General features: G+C 41.3%; 1 protein-coding gene across 2 annotated transcripts in view; it reads left to right on the top strand.

The window, feature by feature from the left end:
• LOC139416365 (DNA (cytosine-5)-methyltransferase 3B-like) overlaps window positions 1-21610 on the top strand; it is a 47315-nt gene that overhangs the window by 24278 nt on the left and 1427 nt on the right. For both annotated transcript variants that reach the window (XM_071164901.1, XM_071164902.1), the window contains exons 10-21: window positions 1379-1501; window positions 1787-1831; window positions 2762-2841; window positions 4683-4795; window positions 6722-6905; window positions 7133-7217; window positions 7335-7480; window positions 13207-13297; window positions 15196-15344; window positions 15544-15629; window positions 15958-16027; window positions 20416-20534. In XM_071164901.1, coding sequence (XP_071021002.1) covers window positions 1379-1501; window positions 1787-1831; window positions 2762-2841; window positions 4683-4795; window positions 6722-6905; window positions 7133-7217; window positions 7335-7480; window positions 13207-13297; window positions 15196-15344; window positions 15544-15629; window positions 15958-16027; window positions 20416-20534 — 1291 coding nt within the window. The remainder of the gene's footprint in view (window positions 1-1378; window positions 1502-1786; window positions 1832-2761; window positions 2842-4682; window positions 4796-6721; window positions 6906-7132; window positions 7218-7334; window positions 7481-13206; window positions 13298-15195; window positions 15345-15543; window positions 15630-15957; window positions 16028-20415; window positions 20535-21610) is intronic.

Below are 21610 nucleotides of genomic sequence, written 5' to 3'. Positions count from 1 at the left end.
AAGCATAGAAATAGTGCATATATAACAGATCTACTGCTTCTTGAGAGTGACAGATCCATAACTCATATTTCTATGTGAATTTGGTCGGGTCGCCCCAAAACGTTACATATTGTGGCTTTAAACGATAGCCCCAGGTAGGGCTGAGACAATAGTTGCTGAAGTATTTAAGAGTTCCACCATTACTTTCTCTTCGATCAGTATGACACGTTTTTAATTAAATACTTTTAAGACTGACGTCATTTATTCCTGTCTCTACATGGCATCCTAATCTGCCTCTCCTATCTCTGTCACATGATCGGTTAACTGTATGTTGGCACGTTGGTATTTCATTAGAGAGGAGGGATGGTTATAGCCTAGGTACCAGTTCCTTTAGCTAATCCATTTCCTGTGCTCCGGTTTCCACTAGTTCCCACAGCCACAAAGTCAAAATGGCCTAGATCGTAAAAATGTATGAAACGGTTAGGGTTAGGCATAAGGTTAGCAGTGTGGCTAAGGTTAGGATCAGGTTTAGGTTTAAAACAGTGGAGGCTGCTTGAGGGGAGGACAGTTCATAATAATGGCTGGAACGGACCAAATGGAATGGCATCAAATACATGGATACCATGTGTATTTTCTATCATTCCACTGATTCCGCTCCAGCCATTACCACTAGCCCGATCTCCCCAATTAAGGTGCCACCAACCTCCTGTGGTTTAAAATCAGATTGTAACAAGAGAAGTGTTAGAAATAGATGGGGTTTTATGACTTTGTGGCTGTGGTAGCTAGTGATGACCAAAGTTGCTAGCTCACATCGAAATTCTCAAACTAAATACATACTGCAATTCCAACCACAAAATGTCATCTTAGTTTTGATTTCAAACCTAAAAATACCACAACTTGCCTAGGTAACAGCTAAATGTTTGTTTTAGACTTTGTTCTAAATTCTAATTCTATTTCCGAAGCTCCGCATGCGGGATAATATTCATGTTATTTCCAACAACCAATGAGCAACTCCACCGTAGATACTAATGAGCGTTGAGATTGCCAAATGACAAGGAGTGGAATGTTAGCAGAGAAGGCTGGTACTCACACTAGGGTGGTTAAGGGTTATCTTCTGAGTAATATGTTTTATTATGTCATCCGCCATACTCCGGAGGTAAGGGTAGGATAGGTTTGTCGGGTCTAGTGGGCCAATATTACTTGTCCAATAATACACAGTAATATCAACTGGTATACAGTAATATTACATATATTCGTTGAGTATTTTAGGTACCGTATACTTTCTTCTACATGCTTTGACAGTTGTGTGTGTGTGTGTGTGTGTGTGTTTGTGTGTGTGTGTGTGTGTGTGTGTGTGTGTGTGTGTGTGTGTGTGTGTGTGTGTGTGTGTCCTCTCCAGATAGCAGCACGTTGAACCACCAGGTTTTGGACGTCAGTCTGCCAGAGTATTTCCCGACAGCCAAGAGGCCCCGCGTCAGCCTGTGTAAGGCCAAAAGCGGCCCAGAGGAGGTCTACAGTCGAGGTCAGAGGTCAACCAAATGGGTCAACCCGGGGTTATCAGGGTCGTATTTATTAAGGCTCCAAACGGAAGAAAACAGAAACGGGAAGGGGACTACTTGGATTTGTTCTATAAGAAACACTAATTTCCCATTTCCGTTGCAACATTTTTCTGACATTTTATGCCCTAATGAATACGATCCTGGAGTCGTCTGTGATTTATTGCTATGGCATGTTATTATTCATGTGACTCAAGACCTGTCTTTAATTGTTGACCTGCATGTGTCTCTCTCTCCTCTCTGCCCTTCAGAACAAATGGTGCATGAAGTTTTGAAGAATAACAGAAGTATAGAAGGTACGTTCTCCTTTTAGTTTCAGATATTTCTTTCTAGTTAACATACAAGGGTCTTCAGATATTGTAGAAAGTATTCATACCCCTTGACTTATTCCACATTTTGTTGTGTTACGGCCTGAATTCAAAAGGAATTAAATTGTTATTTTCTTCCTCACCCACCCATTCCTTCTTCTCACTCTGTCAATTAGGTTAGTGTTGTGGAGTAACTACAATGTTGTTGATCCATCCTTAGTTTTTTCCTTATAACAGCCATTAAACTCTGTAACTATTTTAAAATCACCTTTGACCTCATGGTGAAATCCTTAAGAAGGACACCTGTATCATTGTGGTGACTGCGTGTATTGATACACTATCCAAAGTGGAATTGATGACTTCACCCTGCTCAAAGGGATATTCAATGTCTGCTTTTTATTTGTACCTGTCTACCAATAGGAGCCCTTCTTTACGAGGCATTGGAAAACCTCCCTGGTCTTTGTGGTTGAATCTGTGTTTTAAATTCACTGCTCCACTGAGGGACCTTACAGATATTTGTATGTGTGGGGTAGAGTTGAGAAAATCACGTTAAACACTTTTATTTCACACAGAGTGAGTACATACAATTCATTAAGCACATTTTTACTCCTGAACTTTTTTAGGCTTGCATAACAAAGGGGTTGAATATTTATTGACTCAAGACATTTCAGCTTTTCATTTTGTATTCCTTTTTATTTTATTTATTTATTTTTTACACTTTGACCTTATGGGATATTGTGGGTCGGCCAGTGACTAAAAAACACCTCAACCCGTTTGAAATTCAGGCTGTAACACAACAAAATGTGGAAAAGGTCAAGGGGTTTGAATACTTTCTGAAGACACCGTAGCCGTTGAACATGAGCTGCGAAAAGTGTTTTTGTCAAAAGTCTCCGTCTAGCTCATATTTGTTTCGTGCAGACTTTTGCCTCTCTTGCGGGAAGACAAGAGTGGCAACCTTCCACCCACTTTTTGAAGGAGGCCTTTGCCAAGCATGCAAGGTTAGTGCACTTCTCTAATGCCCTCTCATTCAGAAATGACACGCCGACAAGAAATACACCTATATTACATTTACACTGTCATCACCGTCATCACTGTCATCAGTCTCACACAGCCATCTTTACCAACCGCCACTGTGTCTCGATCCCATTGAAAGTCAGGACACCCTGAGGTGAATGACACCTACCTACCTGAACGTATAATCCAATCCTGAATCCCTGCGCTGGGGGTGAAAGTGTTTATTTGTGTGTTTGTGCGGCTCTCTGGAGGAAGACTTTCCACAGAAGTCATCTAGAGCTATTTTGTCAATAGAACCACTGTGTTCAGAACTTAAGAGTGAGACATGCCTAGGCCTGCCTCTCTTGTGTGAGGGACTAGAAGCATCGATACCAGGCCTGGCTGACTGCTTCTATTGACATTACCTCCAGTCCAATAGATCATTACCACAGGTGTGACTGTTCACTACATGATCATATTACGTCATCTCATCCAGACCTGGGTTCAATTACTATTCAGAGTCTTCCAAATACTTTTAGCGTTTGCTTTAGCTTGTATAGAGTGCCAGAGGGTTTGTGGCGTTGAGGCTATTCTATTTGCTCCAGGAAAGCTCAAAGCTCATCATTGTTGAACCCAGGTCTAATCACACCAACTTATTTGGTTTCTGAAGCAATGGCCTTTATCCAGATTTATCAAGGTCTCAGGAAGTTCTTATAGAAACTAATGGCTGAAGCATTATCTTTATTATTAGCAGCTTTGTTGTTATGGGCTCGGTTCCATCATAGTTCAAATAGCTTTGTTAAGTGCAATGGGTGCATGGTGAGTGACTGGTACAATTGCAGTGATGTTGATGTCAGTTTACAGCTTTGTCAATGTGTCCCAGAGCGGTGCCTTTGTGTCTGTGGACTTTGTGTTTAAAATACACAGATGTTAATATTTCCCTTCCCAGGAACTGAGGCCTAGACTGAACCATGAAAAACAGACAACAGACCATTATTCCTCTTCCACCAAACTTTACAGTTGGCATTCGGGCAGGTAGTGTTCTCCTGGCATCTGCCAAACCCAGATTTGTCCGTCGGGACTGCCAGATGGTGAAGCGTCACTCCAGAGAACGTGTTTCCACTGCTCAAGAGTCTAATGGCGGTGACCTTTACACCACTCTGGCCGACGCTTGGCATTGCGCATGGTGATCTTAGGCTTGTGTGCGGCTGCTTGACCATGGAAACCCATTTCATGAAGCTCCCGACGAACAGTTCTTGTGCTGACGTTGCTTCCAGAGGCAGTTTGGGAACTCGGTAGTGAGGACAGATGATTTTTACGTGCTACGAGCTTCAGCGCTCGGCGGTCCCATTCTGTGAGCTTGTGTGGCCTACCACTTCGCGGCTGAGCCGTTGTTGTTTCTAGATGTTTCCACTTCACAATAACAGCACTTACAGTTGACCGGGGCAGGTCTAGCAGAGCAGAAATTTGAAAAACCGACTAGTTGGAAAGGTGGCATCCTATGACGGTGTCACGTTGAAAGTCACTGAGCTCTTCAGTAAGTCCATTCTACTGCCAGTGTTTGTCAATGGAGATTGCATGGCGGTGTGCTCGATTTTATACCCATGTCAGCAACAGGTGTGGCTGAAATAGTCAAATCCACTCATTTGAAGGGGTGTCCAGATACTTTTGTGTATATTGTGGATCTTTGTATTCGCATTCTTGTTTGATTTCCTGCCTCACCATACATGCTCGAACTGGTTAAAGGTCCTGGTGTCAAGAAATGTGGTATTTTGTTGTTGTTCTGAAAATGAACACTGGCATCTAGATATTGTTGTTAATGACTGTTGTTGCGTGCGTGTGGTAGGACGTGTATCTGGAGATATCCTACATGTATGATGACGACGGCTACCAATCCTACTGCACGGTGTGCTGCGGGGGCCGCGAGGTGCTACTGTGTGGGAACGCCAACTGCTGCAGGTTTGGACTCAACACTCACCTCGTTAACCGTATCTCGGTAATCTTCTGAGAGTGTGGCCCAAATGCTACCCTTTTATTAGGGAAAAAAGGGGCGCTTTCTAGAACCAAAAAAAGTTATTCGGCTGTCCCCGTAGGAGAACCCTTTCCAGTGAGGTTTCTGCATGGAACCCAAAAGGGTTCTCCTTTGGAGAACCCCTTTTTTTTTCTAAAAGTGCAGTGCACTACTTTATGGGCTGTGGTCAAAAGTAGTGCACTGGGGAATATGGTGCTATTTGGGACGGGCTGTATCTATACTGTGTCATTAGTGTATTATTCTGCATCTTAACTGTAATCTGCTGTATCTTAGTTCATTTCAACCCTCTTTTACGTTTTGCCTTCTCAGTCTGCTTCTACTTTTTCTTTCGCTCTCCTTTCTCTCTAACCTGCTGATTAGATGTACAGTGCTGTGAAAAAGTATTTGTTTTCTATTTTTACATGTTTTTTTATACTGAATGTACTGTTTGGTTTTGCCAGACGTAAAGGAACCCATCTCGTCCGAAAAGTTGACTCAAGTTTGCCAACAAAAAAAGCACCTGGATGATCATCAAGACTCTTGGTAGAATGTTCTATGGACAGATGAGTCAAAAGTCTAACTTTTTGGACGACATGGGTCCCATTATGCCTGGCGAACACCAAGCACTGAATTCCACAGTAAGAACCTCATACCATATCAAGCATGGGGTTGGTAGTGTGATGGTTTGGGCATGCTCTGCTGCCTCGGGACCTGGGCGACTTGTCTTAATAGAAGGAACCATGAATTTTGCTCTGTATCAGAGAATTCTACAGGAGAATGTCAGGCCATCCGTCTGAGCTGAAGCTGAAGCGCAGCTGGGTCATGCAGCAAGACAATGATCCAAAACACACAATCAAGTCTACATGAAAATGGCTAAATATTAACAAATATGAAGTTTTGGAATGGCCTAGTCAAAGTCCAGAGCTAATCCAAATCGAGATGTTGTGGCAGGACTTAAAACGAGCAGTTCATGCTTGATAACCTACAAATGTTGCTTAGTTAAAGCAGTTCTGCATGCAGGACCGGACCAAAATTCCTCCACAGCGACATTAGAGACTGATCAACAACTACAGGAAGCATTTGGTTGCATTCATTGCAGCTAAAGGTGGCACAACCAATTATTTAGTTTTTCACATAAGGGAATTGGTTGTTGCATACCTTTGTTAATTAAATAAATTAGGTATATATTTTTTGTGTTATTTGTAAACTTTATCCAATATTAGATTTTGGTTGAAGATCTGATAACATTCAGTATAAAAAATATACAAAAATAGAGAAAATCAGAAAGGGGGCAAATATTTGTTCAGAGCACTGTATATGTTTCCTCTATGTTACCTCTTATTTTCACTAGTTCCACCTGCTTTCTCTCTCTGCTTTCTCTCTCTGTCTCTCCCCCTATCGCCATGTCTCTCTCTCCCCTTCCCACAAATCTCTCTCCCATTCCCCCCATATCCCTCTCTCCCCCTCTCCCATCTCTCTCTCCCCCCCATATCTCTCTCTCCCCCTCCCCCCGTATTTCTCTCTTTCCCCCCATATCCCTCTCTCCCCCTCTCCCATCTCTCTCTCCCCCCATATCTCTCCCCCTGCCCCATATCTCTCTCTCCCCCTCCCCCCGTATCTCTCTCTTTCCCCACATATCCCTCTCTCTCCCCCTCCCCCACATATCCCTCTCTCTCCCCCTCCCCCACATATCCCTCTCCCTGCCTTTCCTCCCTTCTCCCTCCCTCCCCTTCCCCCACTCCCTCCCCATATCCCTCTCTCCCCCTACCCCCCCTCCACCCTTTCCCTTCCCTCCCCCTCTCCCCTCCCGTACTCGTCCATCTCCCCTTTTCCCCCCTCAACCTTATCACACCCGTCTGTCTCCTCCCCTGCAGGTGTTTCTGTGTCGACTGTCTGGACATTCTGGTGGGCGCAGGGGCGTCGAACAGTGCCCGTAACCTGGACCCGTGGCGCTGTTTCATGTGCCAGCCCCTGCAGAACTACGGCGTGCTCAAACGACGCCACGACTGGAGCATGAAGCTGCAGGAGTTCTTCGTCAACGACAACGGCCAGGAGTTTGTGAGTCCCATCAAGATGCTTTAGTTAACTCCTAACATTGACCCTTGTCCCACTACCGAGGCCAAACTAACTTCGCTCATACAGTATGTAGGGCCTGCCGTTCTTCTTGGTCAGGTCACAGGGTCAGGAAAAGTTTAGGGTCCCACTGCATAGCAACACTACTACAGTACATACAGTGTCTGTGTTTGTTTATATAAACATTTTGATTTGGTCTATATGTTTCTCAGGAAAGCCCAAAGATCTACCGGGCTGTCCCTGCAGAACAGAGGCGCCCCATCCGCGTGCTCTCACTGTTCGATGGCATCGCCACTGGTAAGTGTGTGTGTGTGTGTGTGTGTGCGCGCACGCGCGTTAATGCATTACTCGAGTGTAATATTCAGAACCCGCAAAAAAAAATATCTTGACGTATGTTTACCTGTGTGTGTTTAGGCTACTTAGTGCTACGAGACCTAGGATTCAAAGTGGACCATTATATTGCGTCAGAGGTGTGTGAAGATTCCATATCGGTGGGGGTCGTCCGACATGAAGGAAGAATCCAGTATGTGCACGATGTGCGCAACATCTCCAGGAAGAATGTAAGCAGATCTCCCTCCTTCTTTCTCTCTTTCTCTTCTCTCTTCACAGTCTTTACATATGGTTGGGCAGAACAAATTGAATCTGAGTTAAATCATATAGAGGGAGGGGTGAGAGAGGGGAGAGTAGAGTACTAGGTTTGTCTCTAAAGCAAAGATCCCATCCGTTCCCCAATGACTCATTATGTTGTCGTGTAAAGCAGGTGCTTCTTTTCCTTCTCATAATTCAACATATGACAAAGTATCGTTATATTTAACAAAAGTAACACGTTACTTTACAATGTCACTTTGTGTGGAAAGTAATCAGTTATATTACTTTGTTTTACTTTCATGGAAAAAAATCTAAATCTCCCTGTTTGTTTGACTGTCGGAGGGAGCAAGGCGATCCATGTGCTCTCTACCAAAGATGACTAACTCGGGTTTGATCGCTGGTTTCTCCTTTCATCGGTGGTGCTGCTTTCCTGTACTAGTCTACAAGTACTGCGCTATCATATGGGCTGCTTAATTAGCCATATATACTACTGTTCAAAAGTTTGGCGTCACTTAGAAATGTTCTTGTTTTTGAAAGAAAAGCACATTTTTTGTCCAATTAAAATAACATCAAATTGATCAGAAATACAGTGTAGACATTGTTAATGTTGTAAATGACTATTGTAGCTGGAAACGACTGATCTTTAATGGAATATCTACATAGGCGTACAGATGCCCATTATCAGCAACCATCACTCCTGTGTTCCAATGGTACGTTGTGTTAGCGAATCCAAGTTTATCATTTTAAAAGGCTAATTAATCATTAGAAAACCTGTTTGCAATTATGTTAGCACAGCTGAAAACTGTGGTCCTGATTAAAGAAGCAATAAAACTGGCCTTCTTTAGACTAGTTGAGTATCTGGAGCATCAGCATTAGTGGGTTCGATTACAAGCTCAAAATGGACAGAAACAAAGAAATGTCTTCTGAAAATCATCAGTCTATTCTTGTTCTGAGAAATGAAGGCTATTCCATGCGAGAAATTGCCAAGAAACTGAAGATCTCGTACAACTCTGTTTACTACTCCCTTCACAGAACAGCGTAAACAGTCTCTTACCAGAATAGAAAGAGGAGTGGGAGGCCCCGGTGCACAACTGAGCACATTAGAGTGTCTAGTTTGAGAAACAGACTAGAGGTCAACCGAATTTGATTTTTCAACGCCGATACCGATTATTGGAGGACCAAAAAAAGCTGTTAGTCGGACGATTTTATATATATATTTGTAATAATGACAATTACAACAATATTGAATGAACAATTTTATTTTAACTTCAAATAATACAGGTTGAAACAGGTTCAATGTGGTTTAAATAATGCAAAAACACGTGAAATATGTGCCATGTAAAAAAGCTAAAGTTCCTTGTACAGAACACGAGAACTTATGAAAGCTGGTGGTACCTTTTAACATGAGTCTTCAATATTCCCAGTTTTAGGTTGTAGTTATTATAGGAATTATAGGACTATTTCTCTCTATAACATTTGTATTTCATATACCTTTGACTATTGAATGTCCTTATAGGCACTATAGTATTGCCAGCCTAATCCCGTGAGTTGATAGGCTATGCTCCAAGCATTGCGAAGAGCTGCTGGCAAATGCAGGAAAGTGCTGTTTGAATGAATGCTTACGAGCCTGCTGCTGCCTACCACCGCTCAGTCAGACTGCTCTATCAAATATCAAATTATAGACTTAATTATAATACAATAAACACACAGAAATACGAGCCTTTGGTCATTAATATGGTAAAATCCGGAAACTATAATTTCGAAAACAAAACGTTTATTCTTTCAGTGAAATATGGAACCGTTCCGTATTTTATCAAACGGGGGCAACCCTTAGTCTAAATATTGCTGTTATATTGCACAACCTTCAATGTTATGTCATAATTATGTAAAATTCTGGCAAATTAATTACAATCTTAGTTAGGAAGAAATTATCTTCACACAGTCTTCATCCAGGCGGCCCAAACTGCTGCATATACCCTGACTCTGCTTACACTGAACGCAAGAGAAGTGACACAATTTCCCTAGTTAATATATTGCACTATTAAATCCACTATTAAAACATTTTAAGAATATGGCACCACAACAAACCTGCTAAGAGAGGGCCGCCCACCAAAACTCACGGCCCCGGCAAGGAGGGCATTAATCAGAGAGGCAACAAAGAGACCAAAGATAACCCTGAAGGAGCTGCAAAGCTCCACAGCGGAGATTGGAGTATCTGTCCATTGGACCACTTTAAGCCGTACACTCCACAGAGCTGGGCTTTACGGAAGAGTGTCCAGAAAAAAATCATTGCTTAAGGACAAAAATATGCAAAAGGCATGTGGGAGACTCCCCAAACATATGGAAGAACATACTCTGGTTAGATTAGACTAAAATTTTGCTTTTTGGCCAACAAGGAAAAAGCTATGTCTGTCGAAAACACAACACCTCTCATCACCCTAAGAACATCATCCCCACATTGAAGCATGGTGGTGGCAGCATCATTCTGTGGGTATGTTTTTCATCGGCAGGGACTGGGAAACTGGTCAGAATTGAAGGAATGATGGATGGTGCTAAATACAGGGAAATTCTTGAGGGAAACCCGTTTCAGTCTTCCAGAGATTTGAGACTGGGACGGAGGTTCACCTTCCAGCAGGACAATGACCCTAAACATACTGCTAAAGCAACACTTGAGTGGTTTAAGGGGAAACATTTAAATGTCTTGGAATGGCCAAGTCAAAGCCCAGACCTCTATCTGTGGTTTGACTTAAAGATTGCTGTACACCAGCGGAACCCATCCGACTTGAAGGAGGTGGAGCAGTTTTGCCTTTGAGAATGGGCAAAAATCCCAGTGGCTAGATGTGCCAAGCTTATAGAGTCATACCCCAAGAGACTTGCAGCTGTAATTGCTGCAAAAGTTGTCTCTACAAAGTATTGACTTTGGGATTGTGAATGGTTATGCATGCTCAAGTTTTCTGTTTTTTGTCTTTATTTCTTGTTTGTTTCGCAATAAAAAAATATTTTGCATCTTCAAAGTGGTAGGCATGTTGTGTAAATCAAATTATACAAACCCCCAAAAATCTATTTTAATTCCAGGTTGTAAGGCAACAAAATAGGAAAAATGCCAAGGGGGGTGAATACTTTCGCAAGCCACTTTTGCCACAAGTGTCACTTTTGTAATGCATTACCCCCAACACTGGTCATAAGGAGTAGTCCTCGTCAGTGTCATGGAAATTACAATTACACACATTCATACCACACACCTGTTACTGGTTTGTCCTGTCTGGACCAGGCCATTGCCTGTCCAGACAGGACAGTAGTACCTTATTGTAACCTAATGAGCCTCACCTTATAGTGAATGCCCTCCCCCCTGACCTACATTATGTGGATCCACAATGAAACGTATACAAACTCATGGGCTCGCAAGGGCTCTTTTGAGAGCTTCAACACAAGAGCACAAACACATCAACAGACAACATGAACCACTCCCAAGTCGAACCTAAACACATAGCTCCACCACAGCTGCAGACGAGTTGCGTGCTGGCGAGTTGCATGAGAGTCCGTGAGGTCATCTGGTTTAGAGGACAAAGCACAGCCTCTTGTCAGAGTAAATCCCCCAGAACCCATTCACCCCTTTGTCAGCGACTCAGAGCACTCCTCAAAGAGGGGCTGGGCCCGGAGAGGGTCTGCTCTGGCCTTGCTTGGGGAAGCTACACCCTCTCTCTCTCTCTCTCTCTCTCTCTCTCTATCTATCCAAGGCCTTTGTCACAGATGAAAAGGCCCCTATGTATAGCTGGGGAGGAGGGGGGTGTTCTGTAGGGAAGTGGGGTGGGTGGTATGGGGGGGGGGGGGTTCTGTATGGGTCGTTCTGTAGGGTGGGGGTTGGTGTTTATACAGTGCCTTCAGAAAGTATTCACACTCCTTGACTTTTTCCACATTTTGATGTGTTGTGTTTCATTCTTACAAATTAAATATGAAAAGCTGAAATGTCTTGAGTCAGTAAGTATTCAACCCCTTTGTTATGGCAAGCCTAAATATGTTCAGGAATAAACATTTGCTTAGAAGTCACATATTGTATGTAAATGTGATATCAGTTTTATTTTTTTTATACATTTGTAAAAATGTCTAAACCTGTTTTTAGTTTGTTATTAAGGGTTATTGTGTGTAGATTGATGTGGGGGGGGGGGGGGTAAACTATTTAATCCATTTTAGATTAAGGCTATAATGTAACAAAATGTGGAAAAAGTCAAGGGGTCTGAATACTTTCCAAATGCACTGAATACTTTCCAGTTGCATGGACTCTGTGTGCAATAATAGTGTTTAACATGATTTTTAAATGACTACGTGATCTCTGTACCCCACACATACAATTATCTGTAAGCTCCCTCAGTCGAGCAGTGAATTTCAAACACAGACTCAACCACAAAGACCAGGGATCTTTTCCAATGCCTCACAAAGAAGGGCATATGGGTATAAAAAAAGTCGACATTGAATATTAATTTTAGCATGGGGAAGTTATTCATTTAAATTTGGATGGTGTATGAATACACCCAGTCACGACAAAGATATAGGCGTCCTTCCTAACTGAGTTGCTGGAGAGGAAGGTATGGGGAATTTCACCATGATGCCAAAGGTGACTTTAAAACAGTTAAAGTTGCAGAGTTTAAGGAGCTGTGATAGGAGAAAACTGAGGATACTAACCTAAATGACAGCGTAAAAAGATAAGACTGTATCGCTCGCATAAAATATTCCAAAACACGCATCCTGTTTGCAATAAGGCACTAAAGTAAAACTGCAATAAATGTGGCAAAGAAATGAACTTTATGTCCTGAATACAAAGCCTTATGTTTGGGGCAAATACAACACAGCACATCACTGAGTACCACTCTTCATATTTTCAAGGATGGTGGTGGCTGCATCATGTTATGGTTATGCTTGTCATCGGCAAGGACTAGGGATTTTTTTTTTGTTGATAAAAATAAACGGAATAGAGCTAAGCACAGGCAAAATCATAGAAAAAAACATTGTTCAGTCTGCTTTCCACTGGAAGACAAATTCACATTTTCAAGTTTTGCCATAGATTTTCAAGCCGATTGAGGTCAAAACTATAACTAGGCCATTCAGGTACTTTCAAATATTGTCTTGGTAAGCAACAATGTGGCTTTGTGTTTTAGGTTATTGTCCTGGCTGTCTAGCAATATATCAACAACCAACTTGACATAGCTTGAAGAATTGTAAAAAGAATAATGTGCAAATATTATACAGTCCAAGCTCTTAGAGACTTACCCAGAAAGACCGACAGCTGTAATCACTGCCAAAGGTGATTCTATCATGTATTGACTCAGGGGTGTGAATACTTATGTAAATGAGATATTTCTGTATTTCATTTTCAATAAATTTGCAAACATTTCTAAAGACATGTTTTCACTTTGTCAATAAGGGGTATTTTGGGTGAGAAAAAAAAACATTTCATCCATTTTGAATTCAGGCTGTAATGTAACAAAATGTGTAATAAGTCAAGTACTTTCTGAAGGCTCTGTACTACCCTGTGTTGGGGGTGGTGGGCAATATGGATGAGGTGATGGGGGGGAGGTGACACTATGTAGGGATAGGATAGGGGGGATTGGGAATGACAGAACGGCAGATGGGGGCAGATGTTGGGGCATTGACGTGTGTTACACTCAGTCTGACAGGAGGGTGGTGTGATTGTCTCACACAGATAGAAGAGTGGGGTCCATTTGACCTGGTGATCGGAGGAAGCCCTTGTAACGACCTGTCCATCGTCAACCCCGCCAGGAAGGGGTTGTACGGTAAGAAATCAAATCAAAATAATGCATTTGAATCAAACTTCATTACATGTATTAACAAGCATGCTTCACTTCACTCCAATTAGGGTTTAGAATTCATGCCAAGTGTTGCAGGCTAAAATTCCAGTGAAGTAGTTCTTATGAAATGTCATTTATACTGTATCCATTCCCTCTTACATGTACATTATAGACGTGTACCTCTAAAAGTCCAGGGCAACGTGTAAGGTATAAGAATCAGGGATATTTGAAACTCATAATGACAGATGCATTATTGGAATTAGGGCTGGGCGGTATACCGTATTTGACTTTAGACCGGTTTTGATGCACGGACCGGTTTGGGTTTTTACTTTACCTTCTGTAACGGTATGTGAATGTTTGGTTTGTTACATGTGATACGCTGTGTGTAATGTCCCTTTTTATAGTTTACTCCGCTACTTGAGTCATCTCTCTCCTCTGTCTCTCTCTCTCCATGCTGTTTTGCACCTGGACCGAGCTCGGCCCCGTCGATTAAGGAGCGCATTTGTTGTTGCTCGACCACGAGACGGTTGCGTTCAGTGGTCCATGCAGCACAAATGTTGATGACTACGATTCTGTTTCCACTTTGCTTCTTAATATAAGTCCTCAAGCGTTCTATAATTACACTATTATTTAGTGTTTCTTACATCTGCAAACAGCTAATTTGTCTTTTCTTAGCAGGTTGTGGCTAAGTCGTGTTAGCCACTAATGCTAATCACTAGTTAGTCAGAGCAAACGTAGCTAGCTATACAGCCTGATACCAGTGTTGGTGTAGGCTTCAATCAGCATGTTGTTTGTGTAACAATATCTTCTAAATCAAAGAGCATGAATATGTTAGCTACATGAAGTAGCTAAGAGAAATCATTGAATGTAGCCAAAGATTATAGTGTCCCCTAGGAAACACTGACCAACACTTTGGTTCCTACCGTGTCACAATAACTCCTCCCTGCCATTTTCATTTGTTATCGTGTCAAATAACACTGTATTCAAAGTGCCCACTATTATCTTCTAACTGTAGAATTTGAATAAACATTATTTTTCCATCATCCCATCAGTTCACCCAAGTGTTTTGAACTAAATTGTAAGTCAAATCACAACATTTGGTTAAAAATAAGGCCTAGTTGTCACGTTGGTCATAAGGAGGAGACCAAGGCGCAGCGTGATACGAAGAAAGACTAAACAAAAGTGACGCTATATAAACCAAGTGCTGCCATAGGCAACTACACATAGACAATAACCCACAAACTATCCAAGGCATATGGCAACCTAAATATGGTCCCCAATCAGAGACAACGATAAACAGCCTCCTTTGATTGAGAACCAATCTAGGCAACCATAGACATAAAAACACCTAGACTGGAAACCCCATAAACATACAAAAGCGCTAGACAGGACAAAACACATATATCACCCTCGTCACACCCTGACCTAACCAAAATAATAAAGAAAACAAAGATAACGAAGGTCAGGGCGTGACAGTAGTTTTCTTGCCCATATCGTGAAGCCATATGTGGCAGTGTGGAAATGACCTCCAATGAGTGCAGGAAGTGCAGAAATGTGTGAAAATTAAGAAATGTATTTTTGGTTTAAGTTTAATTGAACAGTATAAAGCAATCTGAATAGAGATAGATAGACCCATTGGAATCACTTAGAACGTATGTGTTGGCACCCTAGGGTCTCACGTCACTCATAAAGCAAAATTAGAACTTTTTTTAATCCAAAACATAAAATACAGTCATATTATTTTTAAATACAGTGATATGATATTTTGGCCATATCGCCCAGGCCTAATTGCAATTGATGTACATTATTATTCAGTTTACATTGGACTGTAGTAGGAATCTCCTAGTGTGTTCTCCTCATCCCCCGTCTGTCTGTCTGTCCAGAGGGCACAGGGAGGTTGTTCTTTGAGTTCTACCGTCTGCTGAGTGAGGCCAAGCCCAAGGAGGCCGAGGACCGCCCCTTCTTCTGGATGTTCGAGAACGTGGTCGCCATGGGCGTCAACGACAAGAGAGACATCTCCCGTTTCCTCGAGGTTTGTTGTGTCCACAATATCAATTCAATATCAACGGATCAATACAAGTGACAACCTCAGAGGTCTTTGGCAGTACCTCGTGAGATAGCTTGAGAAGTCGTCTCGTCTACTGAAAATGTGTAACCCACGGTAGCAGCGGTATGTTCAATTAAACACCAACCTGTGCGTGTGTGTGTGTGTGCGTGTGCGTGTTCTACAGTGCAATCCAGTAATGATCGACGCCATTGAGGTGTCTGCGGCTCACAGGGCTAGGTACTTCTGGGGCAACCTACCAGGGATGAACAGGTGTGTGATGACCACAGTGTGTTTCCTATACTAACACAATCTTTCATATTCCTGTTGTTACTTTACAATACAAAAATTACCAAATTGCACTGTAAAATCTAATGGTAATTACACAGTAATAACTTATGAATTACTTTTACTTGTTTGTTCATTTGGAATTCATTAAACGCACCATTTGATAGTTGCCAAATGTGTTTAGTAAGTAAATGCGAGGAAGTACACATTGTTACGGGTTGATACTAGTGGAAACCGTACAGTAAAACAAAGTGCTAGCCACTTCACTTTACGGATGGAGGATTCCATTTCTAATGCCCATTCTTGTTGTCAGGCCTCGGTGTGCATCTGGGATGGACAAGCTGGAGCTACAGGACTGTCTGGACCATGGCCGTGTGGCTAAGGTAACACTCTCTAGCTCTCCTTCATTCAGTGGAACTGGACAGGAATCACTAAGTGATTTTATTTCAATGTACACTACCGTTCAAAAGTTTGGTGTCATTTAGAAATGTCCTTGTTTTTGAAAGAAAAGCCAATTTTTTGTCCATTAAAATAAAAATACATTCAAAATCAGTCGTCTCCAGCTACAATAGTAATTTACAACATTAACAATGTCTACACTGTATTTCTGATCAATTTGATGTTATTTTACTGGACAAAAAATGTGCTTTTCTTTCAAAAACAATGACATTTATGAGTGACCCCAAACTGACCCCTAATTAGAGCAGTAAAAATACATGTTTTGTCATATGGTCTGATAACTTTTTACTGCTCTAATTACTTTGGTAACCTGTTTATAATAGCAATATGTTACCTCGGGGGTTTGTGGTATATGGCCAATATACCACAGCTAAGGGCAGTTCTTTAGCATGACGCAACGCGGAGTGCCTGGATACAGTCCTTATCTGTGGTGTATTGGCCATATACCACGAACCCCCAAGGTGACATATCGCTATTATCAACTGGTTACCAAAGTAATTGGAGCAGTAAAAAGATATCAGACCATTTACAATGGGTATGACAAAACATATTTTTACTGCTCTAATTACGTTGCTAGCCAGTTTATTATAGCAATAAGGCACATCAGGGGTTTGTGGTATATTGCCAATATACCACAGCTAAGTGCTGTATCCAGGCACTCTGCGTTGCGTCTTGCATAAGAACAGCTCTTATCCGTAAGAACAGCCCTTATCCATGGTAAATTCTCCATATACAATACACCACACCCCTTCTGGCCTTATTGCTTATATATATATATATAGTACCGGTCAAAAGTTTGGACACACCTACTCATTCAAGGGGTTTTCTTTATTTATACTATTTTCTACATTGTAGAATAATAGTGAAGACATCAAAACTAAGAAATAACACAAATGGAATCATGTAGTGACCAAAAAAAGTGTTAAACAAATCTAAATATATTTTATGTTTGAGATTCTTCAATGTAGCCACCCTTTTCCTTGATGACGTTTTTTGCACACTCTTGGCATTCTCTCAACCAGCTTCATGAGGTAGTCAACAGGAATGCATTTCAATTAACAGATGTGCCTTGTTAAAAGTTCATTTGTGGAATTTCTTTCCTTAAAACTTCTTGATGCACCCATCCCGTTTAGCGGGATCATTTTCATCAACATCCGCTGAATTGCAGAGCGCCAAATTCAAATTAAATTACTAAAAATATTAAATCACAAGTGCAATATAGCAAAACACAGCTTAGCTTGTTGTTAATCCACCTGGCGTGTCAGATTTCAATAAAGCTTTTCGGCAAAAGCATACCAAGCGTTTATGTAAGAACATCTCTCTCAGTAGACACAATATTACAAACAGCTAGCAGCCAAGTAGATTGGTCACGAAAGTCAGAAAAGCAATCAATTAAATTGCTTATCTTTGATGATCTTCGGATGTTTGCACTCACGAGATTCCCAGTTACACAATAAATGTTCCTTTTGTTCCATAAAGATTATTTTTATATCCAAAGTATCTCCATTTGTTTGGCGCGTTATGTTCATAAATCCACAGGTTCGAGAGGTCACGACATCGCAGACGAAAATTCTAAATAGTATCCATGTCAAATGTTTTTTATAATCAATCCTCAGGTTGTTTTTACAATATATAATCGATAATATGTCAACCGGAATGTAGCTTCTTCCATAGGCGAGAGAGAGAAAATGTCTGTTGTGCATGAAAAACTCTGCTGGCACCCAGCCATCCACTGACGCAATGGGTTCGTTCTCGCTCATTTTTTCAAAATAAAAGCCCAAAACTATGTCTAAAGACTGTTCACAGCTTGAGGAAGCCATAGGAAAAGGAACATGGTTGATATCCCTTTAAATGGAGGAAAGGCATCCAATGGAACAGAGAGCTTTCATGAAAAACAGCACTTCCTTGTTGGAAGTCCTCAGGTTTTTGTCTGCAATATCAGTTCTGTTATACTCACAGACAATATTTTGACAGTTTTGGAAACTTTAGAGTGTTTTCTATCCTATTCTGACAGTTATATGCATATTCTAGTTTCTGGGCCTGAGAAATAGGCAGTTTCAAATGGGTACGTTTTTAAGCCAAAAACGAAAATACTGCCCCCTACACTCAAGAAGATACTCAAGAAGAAAATACTGCCCCCTACAGAAGATGGCCCTATTTGGTAAAATACCAAGTCCATATTATGGCAAGAACAGCTCAAATAAGCAAAGAGAAACGACAGTCCATCATTACTTTAAGACATGAAGTTCAGTCAGTCCAGAAAATTTCAAAAACTTTTACGGTTTCTTCAAGTGTAGTCGCAATAACCATCAAGCGCTATGATGACACTGTCTCTCATGAGGGCCGCCACAGGAAAGGAAGACCCAGAGTTACCTCTGATGCAGAGGATAAGTTAATTAGAACCCAAATAAATGCTTCACAGAGTTCAAGTAACAGACACATCTCAACAGCAACTATTTTATTTTTTAAAATGTTATTTCACCTTTATTTAACACTTGTGGTTACTACATGATTCTATATGTTATTTCATAGTTTTGATGTCTTCACAATTATTTTACAGTGTGTAAAATAGTACAAATAAAGAAAAACCCTTGAATGAGTAGGTTTGTCCAACCTTTTGACTGGTACTGTATATACAGTGCATTTGGAAAGTATTCAGACTCTTTGACTTTTTCCACATTTTGTTACATTACAGCCTTATTCTAAAATGGATTAAATGTTTTTTTTTGTCTTATCTACACACAATAGCCCATAATGACAAAGCAAAAATAGGTTTAGACATTTTTGCACATTTATAAAAAATAACAAACTTAAATGTCACATTCACAGTGCCTTTGGAAAGTATTCAGACCACTTAACTTTTTCCACATTTTGTTACATTACAACCGTATTCTAAGATTGAGGGGAAAAAACCATTGAATCAACCTACACACAATACCAAAGCAAAAATATGACATTTACATAAGTATTCAGACCCTTTACTCAGTACTTTTAAGCACCTTTTGCAGCGATTACAGCCTCGAGTCTTCTTGGGTATGACGCTACAAGCTTGGCACACCTGTATTTGGGGAGTTTCTCACATTCTTCTCTGCAGATGCTCTCAAGCTGTCAGGTTGGATGGGAAGAGTCGCTGCACAGCTATTTTCAGGTCTCTTCAGTGATGTTCTAATCAGGCTCAAGTCTGGGCTCTGGCTGGGTCACTCAAGGACATTCAGAGACTTGTCCTGAAGCCACTCCTGCGTTGCTTAGGGCTGTTGTCCTGTTGGAAGGTGAACCTTCGCTGTCGTCGGAGGTCCTGAGCGCTCTGGAGCAGGTTTTCATCAAGGATCTCTCTCTTCTTAGCTCCGTTCAGGCCAAAGAGTTCAATCTTGGTTTCATCAGACCAGAGAATCTTGTTTCTCATGGTCTGAGAGTCCTTTAGGTGCCTTCCGGCAAACTCCAAGCGGGCTGTCATGTGCCTTTTACTAAGGAACGTCTTCCGTCTGGCCACTCTACCATAAAGGTCTAATTAGTGGAGTGTTGCAGAGATGGTTGTCCTTCTGGAAGGTTCTAACATCTCCACAGAGGAACTCTGGAGCTCTGTCAGAGTGACCATCGGGTTCTTGTTCACCTTCCTGACCAAGGCCCTTCTCCCCTGATTGCTCAGTTCGGCCATACGGCCAGCTCTAGGATGAGTCTTGGTATTTCCAAACGTCTTCCATTTAAGAATGATGGAGGCCACTGTGTTCTTGGGGACCTTCAATGCTGCAGACATTTTTTGTAACCCCTCCCCAGATCTGTGCCTCGACACAATCCTGTCTCGGCACTCTACGGACAATTCCTTCGACCTCGTGGCTTGGTTTTTGCTCTGACATGCACTGTCAACTGTCTGACCTTATATGGACAGATGTGTGCCTTTCCAAATAATGTCCAATCAATTGAATTTATCACAGGTGGACTCCAATCAAGTTGTAGAAACATCTCAAGGATGATCAATGGAAACAGGATGCACCTGAGCTCAATTTCGAGGCTGATAGCAAACGGTCTGAATACCTATGTAAATATGGTATTTCTGTTTTTTATTTTTCATACATTTGCAACAATTTCTAAAAAATATGTTTTTGCTTTGTGTAGATTGAGGGGGGACAACTATTTAATAAAGTTTAGAATAAGGCTGTAAAGTAACAACATGTGAAATAAGTCAAGGGGTCTAAAGACTTTCCAAATGCACTTTGTGTGTGTGTGTGTGTGTGTGTGTGTGTGTGTGTGTGTGTATATAAACATACACACATACAGTGTATTAATATGAGTGTGCATTTTCTTTGTCTGGTAGTTTGGAAAGGTGCGCACCATCACCACACGCTCTAACTCCATCAAGCAAGGCAAAGACCAGCACTTCCCCGTCATGATGAACGGCAAAGAGGACATCCTGTGGTGCACCGAGTTGGAGAGGTGAGACCTAGACCCACAACTCTAATCTGACTGTGCCACTCTCTTTGTCCCAAGTGCGCCCTCTACCTTTTTTACTCTGTGGTGCCTCTGTTAAAAAACAATGTCAAATCACATTCCTGGGTCATAGTCACTAGGCACCAAACAAAAGAAAACAGACTGAAACAGGGAGGGACTACCGGAACTTGTCTTAAGCTCGTTTTTGTTTTCTGTTGCAAATTGTTTTGCTACTGTGTGCACTAATAAATAAGACCCAACTCTGCCCACAATGCCCTCTGATGTCATTTTAATACTAATAATAATAATCATACATTTTATTTTAAGCGTTTTCCATGACACCAAAAGTCACTTTACATACACAAGAAAATCAGCAGGATAAATAGCAATAAAATTACATATGAATAATAAGTAATAAGTAATAATAAGTATAAAAAAGTATAAAAATAAGTATAAAAAAATATGATGACAGACTAACCAGGGAGAACACTAAACATGATGACAGACTAACCAGGGAGAACACTAAACATGATGACAGACTAACCATGGAGAACACTAAACATGATGACAGACTAACCAGGGAGAACACTAAACATGATGACAGACTAACCAGGGAGAACACTAAACATGATGACAGACTAACCAGGGAGAACACTAAACATGATGACAGACTAACCATAGGGAACACTAAACATGATGACAGACTAACCATGGAGAACACTAAACATGATGACAGACTAACCAGGGAGAACACTAAACATGATGACAGACTAACCATGGAGAACACTAAACATGATGACAGACTAACCAGGGAGAACACTAAACATGATGACAGACTAACCATGGAGAACACTAAACATGATGACAGACTAACCAGGGAGAACACTAAACATGATGACAGACTAACCATGGAGAACACTAAACATGATGACAGACTAACCAGGGAGAACACTAAACATGATGACAGACTAACCAGGGAGAACACTAAACATGATGACAGACTAACCATGGAGAACACTAAACATGATGACATACTAACCAGGGAGACCACTAAACATGATTACAGACTAACCATGGAGAAC

Source organism: Oncorhynchus clarkii, chromosome 9, assembly GCF_045791955.1.
Source record: "Oncorhynchus clarkii lewisi isolate Uvic-CL-2024 chromosome 9, UVic_Ocla_1.0, whole genome shotgun sequence".
Classification (NCBI taxonomy): Eukaryota; Metazoa; Chordata; class Actinopteri; order Salmoniformes; family Salmonidae; genus Oncorhynchus; species Oncorhynchus clarkii.
Note: the sequence above shows the minus strand (reverse complement) of the source record. Positions and strands in the feature narration are given on the sequence as shown.